The 22839-nt window shown below is 38.3% G+C and overlaps 1 protein-coding gene across 1 annotated transcript in view; it reads right to left on the bottom strand.

The window, feature by feature from the left end:
• Positions 1-14675, bottom strand: part of st6galnac5a (ST6 (alpha-N-acetyl-neuraminyl-2,3-beta-galactosyl-1,3)-N-acetylgalactosaminide alpha-2,6-sialyltransferase 5a) — a 95377-nt gene extending 80702 nt beyond the window's left edge. The window contains exons 1-2 of the mRNA XM_055014587.1: positions 14413-14675; positions 12146-12355 (exon numbers count right to left, since the gene is read on the bottom strand). Of these exons, the coding sequence (XP_054870562.1) occupies positions 12146-12355; positions 14413-14427 (225 nt within the window). The 5' untranslated portion in view covers positions 14428-14675. The remainder of the gene's footprint in view (positions 1-12145; positions 12356-14412) is intronic.
• Positions 14676-22839: the final 8164 nt, after the last annotated feature.

A 22839-nucleotide genomic window follows, 5' to 3' on the forward strand; every position in this document is an offset into this window, starting at 1 on the left:
GAAAATTCCAATAATTCCTTAAAAGTTTCCCTTAAAAGTTTTATTTTAAAAAAATCCCTCAAATTTGGCAAGAAAATTTTTGGAAATATTTTCAAATAATGAGTAAAAAAATCTTTCAAAAAAATCCTAAAAATATCTAAAGTGATTCCATATATATCAGTAAAACTTCTAATATTTTCTTTAAGAAAATTCACAAAAAAATCAACCAAAATCCAGCAAAATTTACTGGATTTTGGTTGATTTTTTTGTGTGAACGTTCTTAAGAAACATTTTTAGAATTTCTTTTTTTCCACCAAAAAATGTTCAAAGATTTTCGTGTTTGGCTAGTTTCCCTGTGATTGTAGGAGCCCTGTTTATGCTGCAGGTGTTTAGTTTTCATGGATCTGCACAGAGCAAACTTCACATCGTGCCCAAAGATTATTAGATTCATGTCGTACAGCGTAGCAAGCTGGGGACACAAGGGAGTCAAAAATGACAAAGCAGCAAATCTAGAGAAAGTGAAGATAGTCTACCATTATCTATAAAACGGAGTTGATCTTCTTCTGCATCATCGCCAACGACTGAAGCTGGCCTGAATGAGGAGAACCCATCCACCACCAGAGCTCCAAAGGTTAAACACATGAAATCACCATTCAGCTCCTGACACCAGCCTCCAGAAATCTCCCTTTGTGCTGCTAATGTAGAACTCCACCAGTGATTCCCGGCAGGCAGTGAGTGGAAGAAACCCTGCCGAGGGAACGCTTATCGAGAGGCTGCTCCTCCCACCCTTCACCCGTAATTGCTTTCCAGGCCGGAGCTAGAAGGAGCCCGGAGCTGTGTTGTGTTTGGTGGCAGCAGAATGCACTGGAGATAAGTTGAAATCCAAGACTTTGCTCCAATTGGGACCACTGTGGCAGAACGACACCACGATTCTTCCCTCTTCAGTCACAATGCAGCGCTTTTAGTATTCCAACAAGGTCTGAGCACAAAAATAGCAGTTATCTGTCACTAATGTTCTGTTCAGTTTGTAATTTAAAAACTAAAAAAATGCTACAAAGACAGACCTCTCACACACACACACACACACACACACACACGCTGCTGCTTGTACACACTCAGCCCTGCAGACTTCACAAACACTGTTAGTTCGCATTAGATGATGCAGAGTCTTTGGCCAGAACAGCCTAATTGGGGAGTTTTGTGTTCGTCTCCAGCTGGCTGATTGGAGAATAAAATCCTAATGAAGAGTGAAAAACGGCTCCGTCGCTCACAGAAAGCCGTAGAAGATGTGTCTGCACTGGAAAAAATGCCTCTCTCAAAACAAGAAAATAAACGTATTTCAAGGAACTTTTACCTTGAAATACATGAAAAAATCTGCCAGTAGAACAAGTGAAAAGTGTCTTGGTAAGATTTCTTGAAATAAGATATGATATTTAGAATATTGAAATCTTAAAATCAGCTGGGAAAATTTATTTGAAGCTCTATTTTACCAGGATTGTTAAGTTTAGGTGTCTTAAAATCAGTCAGATATGCTTAAAAAATAGTAATTTTTCATGTAACCTCCTAATTTGAGATGCATTAAACTTAAGTTGAGTTGTATTATAGCAGCACTGCTCTAGATTTAAGACCATCTGGTACTTGAAATAAGATTACAAAGATTAACTGAAACATTTTGAGATGTGTCTTCTTACAGTTAGCTAGAAATCCTAATATTTAGTCGTGTGTTGACAGCATTTGGAGGTGTTGTGTTTTAGGGTAAAGCAGCTGTTTTTAACTCAAAAGTAGACATTTGCTTTTTAAACATTCATGCTGAGTACAAAGTTTAAGATGTATTTTACTTATTTTAGGTTGTATAACAGTGACATGACTCTAGATTTAAGACCAGCTTGTCTTTGAAACCAGATTAAAAAGTGTGATTTCAGCATTTTAAAACATCCATCTGCATACAGTTGGTTGAAAATACATTAGTTGTAAATATGACCGTGGTTCTTCCTCCCTCATTTATAAATAACTCTACACCATGTAGACAAGTCTAGTACTGAAGTCAACTATTTATTTTTGAATTTGCAGCAACACATTAGCAAACTTGATGATATGAACTAATTGGTGATTTTCCAATAAAACGCATTTACTTGAATCAAGTGAAGTTTATTTGTTAAATCCAGATTGTGTAACTTCTACAAACAACACCTCAGCTGGAAAAATGTATGAAAAGTAAAATGACCCTTGTATCTGGTAAAATTCAACTCAAAACAAGATCATTTCACGATTGTTTGACTGAACAAGATATTTAAGATGCATTGTCTTAAAACAAGTCCCTCCATCTGCTGAAATGTCTCTTGTTAAGTGAATTTATCTCAAATCAAGTGGGATGAGACATTTTGACTAAAAATAAAACAAACAGACTTGGTAAGATTTTGAGATTTTGCAGTGTGTCTGAGATGAAATATTAAACATGTCACTTCTCCAGCTGTCACCAGAGCTGTGGCTGGGAGGAGGAAACCTCGTCACGTCTCCTTCATGCCCTGCAGCAAAGTGTTCCTCGTCAGAGAGCATTCCAGCCTGATACGTCCAAAACCCAGTCCCACCACAGCCACAACAATCAGCTTTGTACATTTATTGTGTTGCCTCGGTGGGACTGTCTTCAGCTGGATGGTTTATTTTTGTTGTTGTTATTGTTTTTGTTTTTTTCTAGTCACGCTGGAGGATAAAAACTGTAAATACTAAATGGATTGTTGTGATATTTGTTTCAGACTTTCACCCTCTGATGCCACAACGACTTTTCAGTGAAATATCTACTCAACTACTGCATGGATTGTCATGAAATGTGCAGCAGTCATGCACAGATGGGTGACAAATTAAAGGAAAAACCAACATAAAGTGTTTTAATAAGGTGTTGCACTACAACAATAGCTTCAGTGCAGCTTGGTATTGAATCTCAAGAGTCTGAAACTCCACTGGAGGTCTGAAATCTAACACAGTTTGGTGGAGATCTGGTGGCTGTGAAGGCCAAAACTTAAGACTCACCAAATCTTCATTCATCATAGGAAAAATGTCATCACTCAGAACAAATCTGCATTAATTTGCACAGACTCATCTAAAGGGACATCTGAACCCAAACCATACCCGCAAAATTTCCCAAAAGAGCATCAGATCCCCTCACTGTCGCTGCTAAAGTTCAGGTTATTCCTTTTACCCTCATGTCGTCCTGCAGGTCAAAACTGACCCGTTTTAAACTTTGAAAATGTGGAAAAAATATATTTTCACAGTGAAACTTCTCATGTCCACATTTTCAACATTTTTGGGAAATCTTTTAACATTTTTTGGTGGAAAAAAGAAATGTTAAAAATGTTTCTTAAGAACATTCACAAAAAAAACGATTTTTATATGAATTTTCTTAAAGAAAATATTAGAAGTTTTACTGATATATATGGAATCACTTTAGATATTTTTAGCATTTTTGGGGAAGATTTTTACTCATCTTTTGAAAATATTTACAAGAATTTTCTTGCCAAATTTTGGGATTTTTTAAAAAAAAAATAAAACTTTCAAGGGAAACTTTTAAAGAATTATTGGAATTTTCTTCCTGAAGGTTTTGCAAATTTTCAGAAATTTGGGGAATTTTTTGCTGAATTTTTGGAATTTATTCAGACAAGGAAACAATATTTTTTGGTGTCCGTAAATTAAGACAGCAGGAGGGTTAATTTCATGTCAGTTTGTCATCTTGTAGTCAGAAATCCTAATAATTTTGCCCATCCTCTGAATTTTGATCACCAGTTCTGGACCAAATACCTGAAAACCTCATCTCACGTTCCCACCAATACTTTAACTAATCAGCAGCTGCTAGCATGCTAAAAAGCTAAATGACCGTATATCTGCTGAACATCAACACGTTCGTGTCTAGTTTTACCTCAAAGAGGCTGTTTTTAAAGAGGGATGCCTCTGATTTTACACATGAAAGCCTGTTTAGATGTGCTGGAGACTAGAGCTGCATTAAAGCTCAGTGGATCCAGAGGGAACTGCATCAAGTCTGGAGGTAAATTATCTCAGATTTGGGACTGAAGAGCGAGTTTATAAATGGAAAAGGAGCCAGAAAAAAGTGAGCTCACTGCCCTGGTTAAAGCAGGAAAGTCAAAGTCATCTTAGTTCAGGTTCCACATTCTGCCCAGTCTGATCTCCAGTGACCAGTAAAACCACAGCATCATAACCTAGAAATAACCACAACTCCCAATGGTTCCTTTGTTTTAGTGCAAAAATGTTCACATTTAATGAACTATCTTTTGACAAAATATTTCATCCAAAAATTGTTAAAATGGTCAAAAAGTTACAAAAAATGTGAACAAAATTATTGGAAATTCATTCAAACTGAATCAAATTTGTCCATGTTTGTGGATATTTGTCAAAAATTAATTATCTGAACGTGATCTGGAATGAGTTAGAAATAGCTTAAAATCGCTCAAAATCTGTTCATATTTGTTGAAACATGCCCAAAAAGACACAAAATATGTCAACAATTTGTCAAAGTTTTACAAAATCCAGCGAATATCGCTGGATTTTAGTTGATTTTTATGTGAATGTTCTTAAAGAAAATATTAGAAGTTTTACTGATATATATGGAATCACTTTAGATATTTTTAGGATTTTTTTGGAAGATTTTTACTCATTTTTGGAAAATATTTACAAGGATTTTCTTGCCAAATTTGGGGATTTTTTAAAAAAAATAATACTTTTAAGGGAAACTTTTAAGGAATTATTGGAATTTTCTTCCTGAAGGTTTTGCAAATTTTCAGAAATTTGGGGGATTTTTTTGCTGAATTTTGGGATTTTTTTCAGACAAAGAAACAATATTTTTTGGTGCCTGTAAATGAAGACAACAGGAGGGTTAAATCCATCTTCTGTGTTGTGAGGCAGGAGACGTCTCTGGTTCATATGTGTGCAGAACATCAGTGACAAACACCAAACCTGCTCCATCACCTGGACTCCACCTGTCAGATATCAGAGTGGTTCTGGTGTGACGGAGGCAATCAGAGGAAGACGGTCGTCCTCCCGAATCCACCGAGACGTTTCCTGTGGTCCTCCTCCTCCTGCTCACTGAGAAAATAAAAAGCAGGATGGTTGTAGAAGAAAGGAAAGCCTCTGGGATTGGGTTTCTGCCTCCTCCTTCTCTCTCGTCTTGTTCTCCCAGGCTGAACCTTTCCTGGATCCTATATTCTCTTTTATCACTCTCTCCGTCCTTCCTCTTCCCTGGTTTTGTCCTCTTCTCTCATTCTCTTTGCCCTTACCCACAAGAGTTTCTTTCCCTTTTCATCTCCATCCTGACTTTCTTTCTTTGCTTCCTTATCTTGTCGCTCTCCTTCACAGCTCAAGTCCCGTCCTTCCAACGCTGCACAGCTCTGAATAAATCACCTTCATTCTGACCCGAATCAAATGCATTGGAGAGAAAATACTGCGAACAGAGGATTTAATGGGTTGCAAATGCATAAATACAGTCTGGAAGAGGCCAAAAACACTTCAGTTTAAACCAGGGGTGTCCAACATGAGGCCCGCGGGCCAAAAGCGGTCCTCCAGAGGGTCCAATCCGGCCCTAAAGTGTAAAAATTCCAGAGAAGACATTAACTGCAGATTGTAAATTAGTAAAATTATAAATTTAAAATCATTTCTAGACCATGACAAGTTGTTTTGATCATGAAGTAAAATACTAGATTGTTCGTTGTTCTTTTGTTGTTTTGTGCCTCGTTTTTGTAATGTTTTGTCTTGCTTTTGTTGTCTTTTTTTGTCAGATTTTTGTCATTTGTCTCATGTTTTTGTTGTTTTGTGTTTCCTTTTTGTCTCGCTTGTGTTGCTACTCTATTATTTTGTCATTTTGTCTCTCATTTTGGTCATTTTTTTGTTTTGTGTCTCGTTTTTGTGACTTTGTGTCTTGTTTTTGTAATATATTGTCTTGTTCTTGTTGTTTTTTGTCTTTTTTTGTCTGATTTTTGTCGTTTGTCTCATGTTTTTGTTTTGTTTCTCATTTTTGTAGGTTCGTGTCTCGTTTTTGTGATTTTGTGTCTCATTTTTGTAATATTTTGTCTTGTTTTGGTCTTTTTTTGTCTCGCTTTTGTCGTTTGTCTCATGTTTTGTTGTTTTGTGTTTCCTTTTTGTCATTTTTTGTCTCATTTTTGTGGTTTGACCATTTTTTGGTTGCTTTGGAACTTTTTTGTCTAATTTCTTGTCTCTTTTTTGTTTTGTTTCATGTCATTTGTCTTATTTTTTGTCATTTCTTTTCTCATTTTTGTTGTTTTGTGTCTCATTTTTGTACTATTTTGTCTTGTTTTTGTTGTTTTTTGTCTTCTTTTTGTCTGACTTCTGTTGTTACAATCATAAGTAAAATCCTCTATGGTTCAGTTCCAGATGACTAAATGTTGTGTTCCTTTGTAGACACTCTGTGATCTGGAAGTTGGAATGTGGAAATGATAAACTGAGGCTGAATGTTGCTGAAATTGAATTTATTTTTCTTGAGAAATTTCAAGTTGTTCATAATGTTTTGTAAAAAGATAATTCCTTTAATGTGAACATTTTGCACTAAAACAAAGGAACCATTAGGAGTTGTGGTTATTTACAGGTTATTATGCTGCAGTTTTACTGGTCCGGTCTAGTGGAGATCAAACTGGGCTGAATGTGGAACCTGAACTAAGATGAGTTCAACACTTCTGGCTTAAACAATCCTGGAGAAACATTTTTTAAATGTTCTGGCAAATGTTTGAGCATCTTTGCCAGAAGTCTGCAGAATATTTCCAAATGGTTTGTGGCTATGATGAGTTTAATCCTCTGCTGGAGGATAAAGTGAGTGCGTTAAAGTCTGCATGGCAGCCGGGCGATATCTGGGAAAGATCAATATTGGAGAGAGGTCAGCGAGCAAAGATGAGGAAGACAAACTGCAGGAGGACACCATGGCCCTGAAAACTGAATGTAAAGTATGTGAAGCCTCTCCTGCATAATGTTCCACTGCTGTAGTACTACCACAAAGAGCATGAGATCATAAAGTATTGATTGCAGCTGGCGGTGGGAGAATGTGAAGGGTGACATAATAGCAGGTCTGACGGAGCATAAGCGATGCTCAGTGGAGCCACGGCCCCAAATGATGTCCCCCGTCGCCCAAATGTCAATAAGTTTATTGCCAGGAGAAAAAATAAATTGGTGGTTTACTTATGATGCTCGACTGCTTCAATTCACTCGAGGAAAATCAATTCTCATCCGTAACCGGGTTTACTGACGCATCACAGACAAATCCTCATCAAATCAAACATACACGCTGGCTGAATATCGGCTTTCCAGGCAGCCGTCCTGAAATACGACAGCGCCGACTCGTTCCATATTTATCCCCAGATCTGAATGACTCCACTGAGCAATAATTCACATTCACAGGCAAAAAGCTAAACAGCCTCTGTCTTATTGACCACACCGCTGGTCACACACTAACTGGAGGTTCAGATTTTATTTCAAACCAGGATCATCCTCCAGATCACACACGGACACAAACACATCATTAAAAATCCTCACGTTTTTAAGGATGTATACATGTGAGGACCCTCAGTGATAAAATACCATCAATCACCTGACTATAGAGATTCAAAAGGACAACCTTGATGCAAAGAAGAGCTCAGAGAAAAAGTAAATGTAGAAATACAGATACAGTGGAGAGATGCAAGTGACTAAAGAAGGATGCAAAATGACTGGCTAGAAGCAAAAAAGACGAGAGATGTAAAAAGGCAACAGAGGTAAAACTACAGGCACAATGGAGAGATGCAAAATGACTACAGGGAGATTTAAAATGACAACAGATGCAAAATGACCATTGAAAGACATAATGACTACTGAGAGATGCAAAATGATTAGCCCTCCTGTTGTTTTCATTTATGGGCACCAAAAAATATTGTTTCCTTGTCAGAAAAAAATCCAAAAAATCAGCAAAAAATTTCCCCAAATTTCTGAACATTTGCAAAACCTTCAGGAAGAAAATTCCAATAATTCCTTAAAAGTTTCCCCTAAAATTGTTATTTAAAAAAAATCCCTCAAACTTGGCAAGAAAATTCTTGTAAATATTTTCAAAAATGAGTAAAAATCTTCCAAAAAATCCTAAAAATATCTAAAGTGATTCCATACATATCAGTAAAACTTCTAATATTTTCTTTAAGATCGTTCACATAAAAATCAACCAAAATCCAGTGAATTTCACTGGATTTTGGTTGATTTTTATGTGAATGTTCTTAAGAAACATTTTTAACATTTCTTTTTTTCCACCAAAAAATGTTCAAAGATTTCCCAAAAATGTAGAAAATGTGGACATCAGAAGTTTCACTGTGAAAATATATATTTTTCCACATTTTCAAACTTCAAAACGAGTCAATTTTGACCTGCAGGACGACACGAGGGTTAAAAAAAGATTAGAAAATGATCACAGACAGATGCAAAATGATTAAATGGGGATGCAAAATAACTACAGAGAGACACAAAATGACAGAGAGAAATGAAAAATGACGACTCACAGATGCTAAAGACGACAGAGAGATGCAGAATGAATAAAGACAGATGCTAAAGGCTACAGAGGGATGCAGAATGAATAAAGACAGATGCTAAAGGCTACAGAGGGATGCAGAATGAATAAAGACAGATGCTAAAGGCTACAGAGGGATGCAGAATGAATAAAGACAGATGCTAAAGGCTACAGAGGGATGCAGAATGAATAAAGACAGATGCTAAAGGCTACAGAGGGATGCAGAATGAATAAAGACAGATGCTAAAGGCTACAGAGGGATGCAGAATGAATAAAGACAGATGCTAAAGGCTACAGAGGGATGCAGAATGAATAAAGACAGATGCTAAAGGCTACAGAGGGATGCAGAATGAATAAAGACAGATGCTAAAGGCTACAGAGGGATGCAGAATGAATAAAGACAGATGCTAAAGGCTACAGAGGGATGCAGAATGAATAAAGACAGATGCTAAAGGCTACAGAGGGATGCAGAATGAATAAAGACAGATGCTAAAGGCTACAGAGGGATGCAGAATGAGCACTGAGAGATGCAACCAGGACAACCGGTGAAGTGAATGTAGTTTTGGTTCATGCTGCATTCACTTCCTGTATCGAGGCACCTCCTTAAATGTCGTCCAGCTGTCTGCTTTCGTCCAACTTGTCCCAAAACCTGGACGTCTGAACCCTCTAACGACACTGGAAGGATCTGAGGACTCAACAAAATGAACTCTGTTTCTGAGGATCCTTGGCAGCCAAACATGCTGTAAAAGCTCTTTCAGTGTCCGACCAGAGGCTTCTGCTGCACTTATCTATCTCTGCTCATTTCCTGTCAGCTCTCTGAAAACCATAAATGCTCCAGAAATACTACAGAAGACAACAGCGTGTATTTCCTGTAGATGTGAGCAGCTAGAAACGGGAAATGTAAGACGAGCAGCTGAACTTTTCAGTCAACATTAGAGCTTTCCACTTGTTGGTTTCTATCCCGGTCATATTTCTTTTAGTGAATAATGGTGCTGCCGATCTCCATTACTTTGTCACAAGATTAAGTGACTCTTCAAATCTGATGACTTAATACATGTTTTCCAGCAGCCAGCAGAGATGACAGCATGAATCGTCCCATCAGTCAGGGTGTCTTCAGTCCTGCCACAGAAGCTCAGCCGACGAGCCGACCGGACTGAAGCTCAGGGGCCCGACAAGTGGCGGTTCTTATTGTAAAGTCAATCACACCACTAATGGAACACAAAGGAACTGCAGAGGATCGCTAAAGGGCTGCAGAAGTAAGACTAAAGTTAGACTGGAGGCACCCGAAATGACAACACAGACACAAATCTCCTACAAGGAGACGCAAAATCAGCACAGAGACGCAAAACGAGTACAGCAACATACAAATATACAGACAAATAGGAACAGAGAGATGTAAAATGACTAAAGAGAGATGCAAAATGACAATGTAGAGACACAAAATGCTTCCAGAAAGATGGATAACCAGCACAGAGACGCAAAAGTGACTAAAGAAATGCAAAATAATAATGGAGGGAGGCAAAATGAGTACACAGAGATGCAAAATGCCAACGGAGAAGCAATGGAGGGATGATAAATGACTATAGAGACACAAAATTAGTGTAGAGATGCAAAATGAGTATAAAAATATGTTAAATTAGTATAGAGAGATCAAAAATGACTGCAGAGAGATGTCAAATTAATAAAGACAGACATTAAATTAATATATAAAGATGCAAAATGAGTATAGAGAGATCACAAATGACGACAGAGAGATGTCAAATTAATAGAGACAGACATAAAATTAATTCAAACAGATGCAAAATCAATACAGAGAGATGCAAAATGGGTATATAAAAAAGCAAAATGTCTACAGAGAAAAACAAAACGACTACAAAAGAGACACAAAATGACTGGAGGGATGCAAAGTCATTACAAGGAGATGCACAATGACTCCAGAGGTGCAAACTGACTACAAAGAGATGCTAAAAGAGTACAGAGAGATGCAAAATGTCTACAAAGAGACAAAGTGACCTCAGGGAGACATAAAGAAAACAAGGAGGCAAATCGCCTCCAGACAAACATGTCCACCAGAACGTCTCCTGAGCATTAAAGGGTTTCTACATGTCAGAGACCACAGACCGATCTGTTCACGAGTTCAGCCAGAACTCTCCAGATTTTAAACCTCTTAAATCCAGTACGTGCAGATATCTCCACAGATCAGCCCCTCTGAGACGCTAACTGCCTCCTCAGATCTCTGGAAAAGCCTCCACACTGTGATCAGGTCTGCTTTACTTGCAGAAGCTTCACTCCTACTCCTCACATTGATTGTTTTCTGCTGGTAAACACGTGGAAGTCGATTCACCTTCAGTGACGTCAGGGTTCACCTCTCTGCAGGTCTCCTGGGTTTATCAATTAGAGCTCAGAATGCAGCCGAGGATTTCGTCCGGAGCTGAGCTGTTATTGGGACCGACAGGTGGGTATTGAGTGTGGAGCAATGTGCTGCAGAAAATGGAGATAAATGACGGAGGGGAGGCTCTCCCTCTAAAGAGCTGCAGATAGAGGAGTGCTGGTCATTAGAGGGTGTATTCATGTGCTGCAGGTGGAGGAAGCAGAATCAGCCTCCTAATGACACACCAGCGCCTACTCGGCTCGGTTTACGGCGTTTTCCATTACAACTGAGTGCCTTAACCTTCCTGTTGTCCTCATTTATGGGCACCAAAAAATACTGTTTCTTTGTCTGAAAAAAATCCAAAAAAAATCAGCAAAAAAAATTGCCCCAAATTTCTGAAAATTTGCAAAACCTTCAGGAAGAAAATTCCAATGATTCCTTAAAAGTTTCCCTTAAAAGTTTTATTTTTAAAAAATCCCCAAATTTCTGAAAATTTGCAAAACCTTCAGGAAGAAAATTCCAATAATTCCTTAAAAGTTTCCCTTAAAAGTTTTATTTAAAAAAAAAAAAATCCCCAAAATTTGGCAAGAAAATTCTTGTAAATATTTTCAAAAAATGAGTAAAAATCTTCCAAAAAATCCTAAAAATATCTAAAGTGATTCCATATATATCAGTAAAACTTCTCATGTTTTCTTAAGAAGAAAAATCAACCAAAATCCAGCGAAATTCACTGGATTTTGTTTGATTTTTATGTGAATGTTCTTAAGAAACATTTTTTATAACATTTCTTTTTTTCCAATAAAAAAAATGTTCAAAGATTTCCCAAAAATGTTGAGAATGTGGACATCAGAAGTTTCACTGTGATAATCTATTTTTAATTTCTTTCACTGCTTCATCATCCTGCTGTATCCGTGGTCTGCCGTCCGCTCAGAGATCTCCTGATAAACTTTGTCTGTATTCTTTGGTCCGCCACCAAAGACAGGAAAGTCTTCATTCGTCCACAGTACAGGTCTGGTGTGTCGTCACTCCCTGTCCAATCAGTGGCCTGCACTCTGTAGACGTCACATTATCGGCTCCACTCAGCTCGCTGGGAACCCCGGCCCAGTAGGTACTAAAATAGAACCTGGTACCAGGAACTACGTCCTGATGGAAAACCTCACAATCCCAGTAGGCATTTATGGAAAAGCATCAGAAGTGAACCTGGCTCTGCTGCATGTGAAGCCCTCTGTCTGCTCCACATCTGCTCCACATCTGCTTACCTTATGGTCGATGATGCCGCTGTATCCCTGCAGCGGCGGTGGGTGAGGCTTGGCCACCCGGACCGAGGCCTCGGTGGGCCGCCGCTGCTGCTCATGCTGCCGGATGCGCGTGTCGTTGGCGTCCCTGGAGGCGCCGTTGAAGCTGCCGTTGTAGACCAGGAAGAGGCTGGCGCACAGGAGGAGCACGAGGAGCACGGCTACCCCATGGCGCTGACACAGAGACACAAGCAGATGCCCACAGATTAGCCCTGTTGCACCGGACGGAGTTTAGGCTGCAGCTAGAGGACAAAACTCACCACTGTTAAAGCTAAAAACGCAGCTTCCATTGACCTAATGTAAGACCACAGCCTCGCCACTCTGCATGCAGAAAAGAAAGAGCAAAAAATGACGACAGAGACACAAAATGACTAAAGAACGGAGCAAAGTCACAGTAGAGGGATACAAAATGAGTAGACAAAAGGAAAATGACTACAAAGAGAGACACAATTAGTGGAGAGAGACACAGAATTAGTACAATCGGAGACAAAATGAGGAGAGAGGTGCAAATAAAGGAGTAGAAAAGCAAAATGATCACATACTGATGCAAAATGAAGACAATGGAGGGATGCAAAATTAGTAGAGATGCAAAATAAGTACAAAGAAACACAGAATGAGCAGAGACAGCAGCAAAATAGACACATAAATATGCCAAATGACAATGAAGGGATGCAAAAAAAGATTACAGAGATGCAAAATATGTACAGATGTACATTTAGTAGAGAGAGATGTAAAATGAATACAGAGATGCAAAATAAGTAGAGATACAAAAAATATACAGAAATACGCAAAATGACTACAGATAGGTGCAAAATGACAATGAAGAGATGCAAATGGATTACAGAGACAGAAACGCAAAATAAGCAAGAGATGCAAAATTAGAATGGAGGGATGCAAAATAACTGAGTAGGGAGATAAAATGAGTATAAAGGAATGCAAATTAAGTACAAAGACAGACTAAATGAGAGAAGAAAGATCCAAAATTATGACAAAGAGATGCCAAATGAGCAGAAAAATGACAGTGGAGGGATGTAAAATGAGTAAAGAGATGCAATATAAGCACAGAGAGACACAAAATGAGTAGAGAAACACAAATTTATACAGAAATATGCAAAATGACAATAAAGGGATGCAAAAGGAATATAGAGACACCAAGTGAGTACAGAGAAATGCAAAATTGGTAGAAATGAAAAATGACGAGAGGGACCAGCAAAATTACAATAGAGGCATGCAAAATGAGTAGAGGGGTGCATAATGAGTATTAAGAAATGCAAAATCAGTGCAAAGAGATGCAAAATGATTGGGAAAAAAACCACAAAATGAGTAGAAAGACATGAAAAATGACAATGGAGGGGTGTAGAATGAGCAAAGAGGTGCAAAATGAGGACAGAGAAATGCAAAAAATAGGAGATGCAAAACGAACAGAGACACAAAAATGACTACAGAGATGCAAAATGACAGCGAAGAAATGTAAAATGACTAAAGAGACACACACAGATGCACATTTAGAAAAGAAACACTCAAAATTAGAGATGCCAAAAATTAATAAAGACATGCAAAATATGAACAGAAAGATGTAAATTAAGAAGAGAAAGACTCAAGATTAGTGTACAGAGGTGCAAAAAACGGCCAAAGAGATGTAAAAATAGTGCAGCGATTTGCAAAATATGTGCAGAAGATGCAGATTTATAAGAGAAAGACTGATAATTAATATACAGAAATGCAAAAATGACTAAAGAGATGCAAAACGACTACAAAAAGATGCAGAATGACGACGGAACGATGCAAAACCACTAGAGAAAGACTGTAAAAAGAAGTGGAGACAAGTTGAAAAGATGAATCACTTCTGAAACATTCGCACCAAATCGCGGACTGATAAGAAAAGCAGCACTTTTTATCAGATATGAGACGACATTTTAAAATAAAACAGCTGTCCGTTAACACTAATGAACTCCCGGAGCAGTGAGATCTGCTGCACTTTTCAGGTAAAACCTGGAGGAGAACGAGCATCAGGCTTAGAGAAGCAGAACGCAGCGCTGCGATCCTGGAGAGGAGCTTTAACGGAGCAGCTGGAGGTCCATTGTTCACGTCCTAATCTTTTGATCCGACACGGCGCGCACACGCACACGCGCACACGCACTCACGCACTCACGCACTCACGCACACAGCAGCGTTCTGGGGACAGAACAATGCCTGGATTTGGCAGCGGGCTGCACGGCGGGGACCTTTACCATGGGGGTCTTCATGGTCTCTGCTCGCTGCGTCCCGCTCCGCTCTCGGTCATCTTCCCCCGGTTCCCGGTCCTCCGGTCCCCGCTCCTCTCCACCAGCACCTCCGCCGCCGCTGTGTCTTCAGCGCGGAGTCCAGCAGCGTTTCATCCAGAGGAGACCGAGGCGACAGATGTTCACTGGTGGACCTCTGCTGGGTCTTAACGCCCCCGAGTTTCCCGGTAGAGCTGAAGGCAGCGATAATTAACGGGACTCTACCGGCACGGGACCGGGATCAGCCTTCCGGTCTGAGGACTCTGAGTCTCCACGCTTACAGCAAACTCAGAACAGGACTCCTGCTGCTGCATAAAACATGAGATTATGAAGACAAGAGGAGTTAGAACCATAGAAGAAACCACAGAGATGAAATCTGACCCAGAAGATCACAAATATTCCCACATCAGAGCATCAAATGATTCTACTGTCTGTACTTTTATTCAGTTACTTTAATCCTCCTGTTGTCCTCATTTACATGCAACCACACATGTACAGGAGAACATGGAAACTCCATGCAGAAAGACCCCAGGAAGGCTGGGACACGAACCGGGGATCTTCTAGCTGTGAGGAGACAGAGCTAACCACTTATCCACTGTTCAGCCCCTCAGCCTCAACATGAAACATGATATTAGTCCTCCTGTTGTGAAAAGTTTCCCTTAAAAATTTCATTTAAAAAAAAAAAATCCCCCAAATTTGGGAAGAAAATTCTTGTAAATATTTTCAAAAAAATGAGTAAAAATCTTCCAAAAAAATCCTAAAAATATCTAAAGTGATTACATATATATCAGCAAAACTTCTAATATTTTCTTTAGGAACGTTCACATAAAAATCAACCAAAATCCAGCAAAATTCACTCTAGATAGTTTTTTTTTTTTTTTTTTAGATATTTTTAGGATTTTTTGGGAAGATTTTTAATCATTTTTTGAAAATATTTTCTTGCCAAATTTGGGGGATTTTTTTAAAAATAAAACTTTTAAGGGAAACTTTTAAGGAATTATTGGAATTTTCTTCCTGAAGATTTTGCAAATTTTCAGAAATTTGGGGAATTTTTTTGCTGAATTTTTGGCTTTTTTCAGACAGGAAACAGAATTTTTTGGTGCCTGTAAATGAGAACAACAGGAGGGTTAATTGAAATAAATTATTTGAAAATAATTAGTGCCAAATTACATTTCTCTCTGAAGTACACATTCAAAGAAAAGAATGAGGAAATTATCATGAATTTAGAGACGGCTTATTACAAACCAGTTCTAGCTCTGTAAATATATGCACATGTAGATATTCATATATTATGTCTGCACATACACTTAAATATTCCAGAAATATACAGCATTTCCCAAGTTGATAAAGTAAGAAATGAGAGACGAAGAATGAAAACAATGAGATGACATTGGGTGAACTGAAAGCGGCTGGTGACGATGATGGAGTTAATCCATGAGTTTCATCCATTCTGCTGCAGTTGGAGCTTCACAGATGGACAGATCTCACTGAGATTAACGGAAAGCATCCTGCACTGTTCATAGATCAGGTCAGAGATGTTTGCTCTGTGCTCGTCCTGATTTAATAAGTGATCAATAAATGCTAAAAGTCATTCCTAGAACAGATGTAGAGCCGTCGTTCTCTGCAGATGGAGTCAGACTGACGTATGGAAAATTAGAGGTTAAAGAATAGATGGTTTGAAAGCATTTCTCTACTTTAATGATGAGGAGATGTGTGCACTCTAGAGATACTTGTGTGAAAGAAATAATTCAACATCAGCAGAAATAGACATGAAGGATGATTAGAAGAAGGAGAATCTGAAACTAAAATAAGTTCATCACAAACAGACGAGGAAAGATGCTGATGTTCTATTTTTTATTTGCTGTCAACAAGTTCCATAAAAAGAAATCAACACTGCGTCCCATTATTTCCTATATTTCAGTATGTATTGCTTCAGTTTATAAAATGGCCTCAATTTCTGACAATAGCTCTATTTTTTCTTCAAGCAAATGTTACTTTAGCAAGAATAAATAGTCATTTCTGAGGATTATTTTCAGCCATGCAGGCTTGAGTGATTATTTCCCAGCAATTCATCCAAATATAACTTAAAAATGTTTTTTTAGAACTGCCAGCTGTTTCCGACTATATGTGTGGAGACTAGAAGGTCCTAGAAGTCCATTTGAATCAGGTTTCAGCTGCCTCCTAAAGCCCTGCAAAGACCAATAATTAGACTAATCAGTTTTAATATTTCATGTTTGGGGCTGCATGGTGGCTTGATTGTTGGCACCATCACCTCACAGCATGGAACCAGAACCTGTGGTACCAGGATGGTAAGTGGACTCTGTGGGTCCTGTGGGTTGCAGGGTGGGACCTACCTAGTCGGGATTGTCCTGGATCCCCCCACAGATGCTCAGTAACATCTGGATCTGAGAAGAATTACAAGAATTTTCCTGCCAAATTTGGGGGATTTAAAAAAAAAAAAAAAAAAACTATTAAGAGAAACTTTTAAGGAATTATTGGAATTTTCTTCCTGAAGGTTTTGCAAATTTTCAGATATTTGGGGAACTTTTTGCTGAATTTTTTTCAGACAAGGAAACAATATTTTTTTGGTGCCCGTAAATGAAGACAACAGGAGGGTTAATTGAAATAAGTTATTTGAAGATAATTAGTGCCAAATTATAATTCTCTCTGAAGGACACATTTATTGGTGGAAAAAAAATTTTGGTGGAAAAAAGAAATGTTAAAAATGTTTCTTAAGAACATTCACAAACAGATTTTTTTACGGGCACCAAAAAATATTGGTGCCCGTAAATGAAGACAGCAGCAGGGTTAATTTGGAGAAGTCAGGACTCCACTGAAGAATTTTCTTGACACCGGGTGAACATCTCAGCTCTGTCATGTTCCCCTGGTTCTCCTGAGCAGTTTTTGTGGTGTGTCGGGGTGGATTGTCCTGCTGAGGGTGGAAACTGGCATCAGGTACTGCTGTTGTCATGGAGAGGTGTGGGGGTTGTTGACCTGCAGTGTTTAGGTGGGTGGTACATGTCAAACATAAATATAAATATGACATGTATGTCTGATTGGCTCAAAATAAACCACTGCTAGGTTTACCGCAATAAAGGAACATGTCAGGAGGTGCGACAGTGTGGCTCACTGATGTGTTTTTAAATGGTTTTTGGACAGCAGGGGAGCTCCTGAGGCTCAGAGGAAGAAAACAAACCCGCTCTGATGACACAGACAACACCTGTCGCATCCCTTTATAGTCGGTTTTAATCTTTGTTCAGAAATATATATACATAGATAGACAGATGATCACCAGATTTATCCTTTAAGAGGTGCAGAAGAAGGATTTCCAGGTATCAGCTCCAGACACTGCAGCTTGTATTCAGCACAAAGGGCTGTATCTTCACAATGCATTAAATCCAGAGAGGAGCTGCTGCATGTTTCACCCCCGTTTCCCAGTGATTGTGTATAATCTGCTCACGAAAAAAACCCAAGGACTCCCCCTGGGAGGCACAAGAGAGACTTCCCAGAAGCAGTAACTCACATCGGTGTTGCCATCAGAGTCACTGGGGAATAATGTGCAATAAGACATGGTGAGGGTGGAAAAGCTCAGCAACAACAACAACAACACATCAGGAAGGCAGTTTAGCAGAAAGCCTGTCTCTTATTGTAGGGCAGTTAAAGGACACGTGGAGCCTTAACGGGGTAGTCAGGAAAATGTGAGCAATTTGGCAAATCGGGCACTTTCCAAGGGGAACTGTTGCTCGAGTCTTTATGTATTTGCGCTGCCACTGTTTTGATCCGTTGTTGCAGTTAGTTAAAATCCAGACGACATAAAAGTACAATATCCCCAAGCACACAACATTCAGAGCATTCAGCGCAACATCGGAGGGCTTTAGAAGAACAAAGCCGGGTTTTATGCCCACATTTCCTCCTGGGGAGCCAAACAAAAAGTGCAACAAAAGTCTAAACAAGCACTTAGTGGAGAACAGGACTTCTATACGGCAACGCTGGCAGTTTAATTCCCTTCAGAGCAGATTTTTATCTCCAGCCACTCGACAGGAAGCTGGAGCAGAATCCAAATGAATATAAAACGCTGGTTTCTATGAACGCTTCTGTATCTGAATGATTGGTGTGCTTTACTGCGGTGTTTAATATTTGAGAAGGGATTTTTTTTACAAGTACAATTAATTCAGCTTTAGTTTTTATTATCTCCCTTTTGGGAAAATATGAGGTGGGCATTGAGAAAACCCACACTGTAAAAAAAAATGATATTGATATTGTTGATTTTAGGGTTACAAATGTGCTTCATTCCATATTTTACTGCAAAAAATAAAGCTTTAACCTTTAAAAATTTGAAAATTTACACGGAAATACCTATAAAAATAAACTTTGTGTAACTTATAACTATTTCAGCATTTTTCCATCATCAGCACAACAGTTAGTGGATTTAACATTTAATATGTGAATTTATGGTCAACATTATGATTAAAGTTGTCATAAATATTAAAGCATATGTCTGTTATTAACACAAAACTACATCAATCTGACTGCTACAAACTGTAATATTTACATGTAATAAATGCAAAAATCTCCTTGTTACTTGATATAAATATTGCAGCATGTTTCCATTACCAGTACAATATGTACATTTAACTGGGTAAAAATTGGATTCTTTTTGAGAATTAAATGCAAAAATAACAGTATTGTGATACATATTGCTGTATTTTTTCATTAAAAACTGTGCAGAAGCTTGGAAATGTACTTTTTCAAGAGAAAAAAAAAATCTAAAAAACACACTTTTCTCCTGATTACGGTGACTTAGTGTTAAATAAACAGCATGAAACAGATTTAGAGTTTACAGATTTTTACCCTACACTGTAAAACCCGATGAGTTATTGTGACTCAAAAAATCTTTTGAAACTGATTACATTGAAATTTTTAAGTAAGTCTACCTCATATTTTAAGTTTAGAGAACATTCTTTATTAAGTAGCCTGAAGTAGCTCATTTTAAGTCAAACATTTAATTTTATAAGTTAGAGAAACATTGTTGATTAAGTCATATGTACTAGGTATTTGGGGTTCACTCTACTAATTAAAATAAGCATTGATAACTTAAAAATTTTATTACCCTGACATAAAAGTATTTAATATCTTACTAACAAAGTGTTTACTTTATGTTAACTTAAACATTTTAAATTCAGCCAAGTTATATTATCTCAGCTATAATTAAAACCTTTATATAATAACTAAAAATTACATGATTGTGCACTTAAAATTTTTTTTAAACCGATTACATAAAATTTATTGAGTAACTCTAACTCAAAGTTTCTAACTTAACACATTCTGAAATTAAATAAAAAAGGTTAAGACAGACAATTTAACCGCAAGTTACTTCTTTATTAAGTAACTAAAACATGAGGCAAACATCAGCCATAAAATTGTTTGGAAATGGAAATCCAATGAACTCTTCAAAATAGTTGAAAGGCTGTAAAAATCACCAAAGACATGGAACTCCTGAAAGTGGGCAATATGCATAAAACCCTGTTACATTACACAAAACCTTTTCATTGTAAAATGAATCTATATCATAACAGTCTTGGCATTGTGCGCAACAAATACCAAAAATCCAATACTGCCAGACATCATTTTGGTCACAATGATATCAGACATCTACCTCAGTGTAAACGTTATGCCAAAATATCTGAGTATCCACTAACTTGACTTCAAACGGTAACACAGGAATAATCTTCGTACACAACAGTGCAAGGCCTGTAGGTTTAGAGCACTAAAATTCACTATTGCCATAAACAATCTCGTTCAGTGATTTACCATTACCACATTCTTTTTAGAATTTTTTGAACCTGGGCAGTGTCTCCGGTGGTCCGGTGATGTCACTAAATGAAAGGAACCAGAGTCATGATTATCTTGATTGCTGCTATATTCAGTAACTTTCATTGTTGCCTGAAACCGAACCTAAGTGTGTACAACACTGTGCAGGACGAGTGTTTTGCTGCTAACCAGTTTAGTTTGTCATAAGTATCTGACATTATGGAAACAATTTCTAACTTTATTTCCATGACAACCACTTTCATTAGCATACTTTTGACAGATGACAGATGCCCGCACAACACTTTACAAACCTATTTTCAGTTTGAGGCCAAACTGACTTCAATAACTCCCTGAATACAGCACTGATCAATCTGATTTTTGTTTGTACAGCCCAAGTTCAAAAATCCACAAGTTATATTTTAAGCTGAACAACAATACTTTCAACACACACACCTGTTAAATGTGTAAAAATCCTTTCTAGGCTGTGTCCCAAAAGAAACAGAAGTGGACATTGAAACTCCAACACAGAGTTTACTCCATGGCTAAAAGGTCATTTTTAAGACTCAGCACTCTGGGCCTCAACTTCCCATCCTCCAGACCCATCAAGTCTTTCTGGATAAAGTCAAATGTGTTGGACAACTCTTTTGGGTAACTTAGATGCAGGGCGTAAATCAGTGCAAACAGCATGACATATGCATGAGCCATTATGGGGACATTGATAACTATGTTATCCTCAACCACAACTGCAATCTTCTCTGGGCAGAAGAATGACGTCTCTTGAATTGGCACCAACAGAGAGGAGTCCAAGAGGTAAGTCATCAATGTCTGGGTCATCAGACTGTTGCTCCACCTAAAAACAGAAAAACAGAACCATTACCTGGTGCTTCAAATGTAAAGTTAAAAAAATGCAATCACTATACAGGGATGAGAATGACAAATGGAAAAAAAAAACTCAGAAAATCACTATCTATGCATGTTATTTCTTCCAGGTGCCAATAAATATTAACCAAAAAATAGAATTGGGGCACATCTTAGGTTTAAACTGTGCTCACAACAATTTGGTTATTTTACATTGCAGTAAAAGTAAAACAGCTCAGATATTTGCAGCCACATATCTTGCACCTTCTATTTGGGATAAATTCACCCTTTCTAACCATGATTTCAAACAGCTTTTTGAAGGTAAGATTTTCTTGCAGCATTCTTGGACAAGAAAATCAATCTCTGATGACAACAAGGCAGATTAGACTTTTTACACCAGTACTGTCACACATTCTAAACAACAAGCTCACTTACATGCCACATCTTTAGAAAGCCAGAGTCATCTTCATGTAGATAGGCAGGGAGAGCACGGAGGACAGCAGCTCGTCTTACATGGACGTCAACATGTTCCTTAAATGTGAGAACGTATTGTAAATTCACAGACACACGATACCATGTATTGTCATATCATATCTTTACAGACACAGATCAAATATAAACTATCTCAAATCCACTGCAGTATCTTTCTCAGGCATCAGGAAGTGTAACCCACTGACCTGGAGGTCATAAATCCTGAAGAGCTGACCCAGAACTTCAGCCACTTTCCCAGTGCGAGCAGCTTTCTTCCTGAACAAGTTGTGAAGATGGGGAGAATGTCGATCCAACACAGCATAGAAGCGGTTCTTCAGGTTCATGTTTGTAATTCTGTGAAACTCAGCACAGATCTGCAGAGATATAAATCAGTGCTTAAGTCTGTGTTTATCGGCTGTCTGTGGCCCTGTAAGAAAAACAACTTAACATTTGGAACTATGATTTGATTGATGATATGCAGTTTTCACATGTAAATCTGAGTAAATTTGACCCAGTTATCACTGACAGATTCATAAAGGACATAGTACATGTGCTAAAACAGGTGTACAAAGGAAAATCTATTCACCTGTGACTATTTTGAGGGCAGGCCACCGTTCCAGGATCTCAGCAACAGGTAGGTCATCATTGACAACCTCTTTGCGCCGCAGGGCAAAGGTGGTCTGCATTAACTTTGGAATATGGACAAGATTTTTGTCACTCAACTTCACTTCATCCACAATTTGCAGTCTCAGTTGCTCAAGGCTTGTAGTATCTTCACCCCTTGGGTAATTGGGGAGGAAGTTCACTTCTGCCTTCTGGGTCTTTTGATGTTACTGTGAGGAGATTGTTTCTCTGGGTTGTTTCTACTTCTCTTCCCTGAATTTACAGCTACTTCCTGAAATCCAGCCGACTTAACTTAGTGCGGTAGTTCCCCATTTTAAACTTCAGACTATTTTTCCAACCGTACCACCCTGTCTGAGATCCTGGTTCTTTTAGACAAGGATGCTTAGTTACAAGAGATTCTGCTACCACTGAAACTTCCCTATCACTGGGGTATGCTTTATAGCTATGCATTTTGGAAGCGAGTCTCAAGGATGTCATGCTTTGGCCCTCTAGATAACTTGAGAGTTTTACCTGTTCTCACATATGTAGCATTCCCTTCACTGAGTACGAATTCATTCCATCTCTCAGCTCTTTCTGGAGTCATGGCATGGGGCAGTATTATTGTGTCATCTGATGCTACTGAGCTGTCGTCAC

Source organism: Amphiprion ocellaris, chromosome 10 (genome assembly GCF_022539595.1).
Source record: "Amphiprion ocellaris isolate individual 3 ecotype Okinawa chromosome 10, ASM2253959v1, whole genome shotgun sequence".
NCBI lineage: Eukaryota > Metazoa > Chordata > Actinopteri > Pomacentridae > Amphiprion > Amphiprion ocellaris.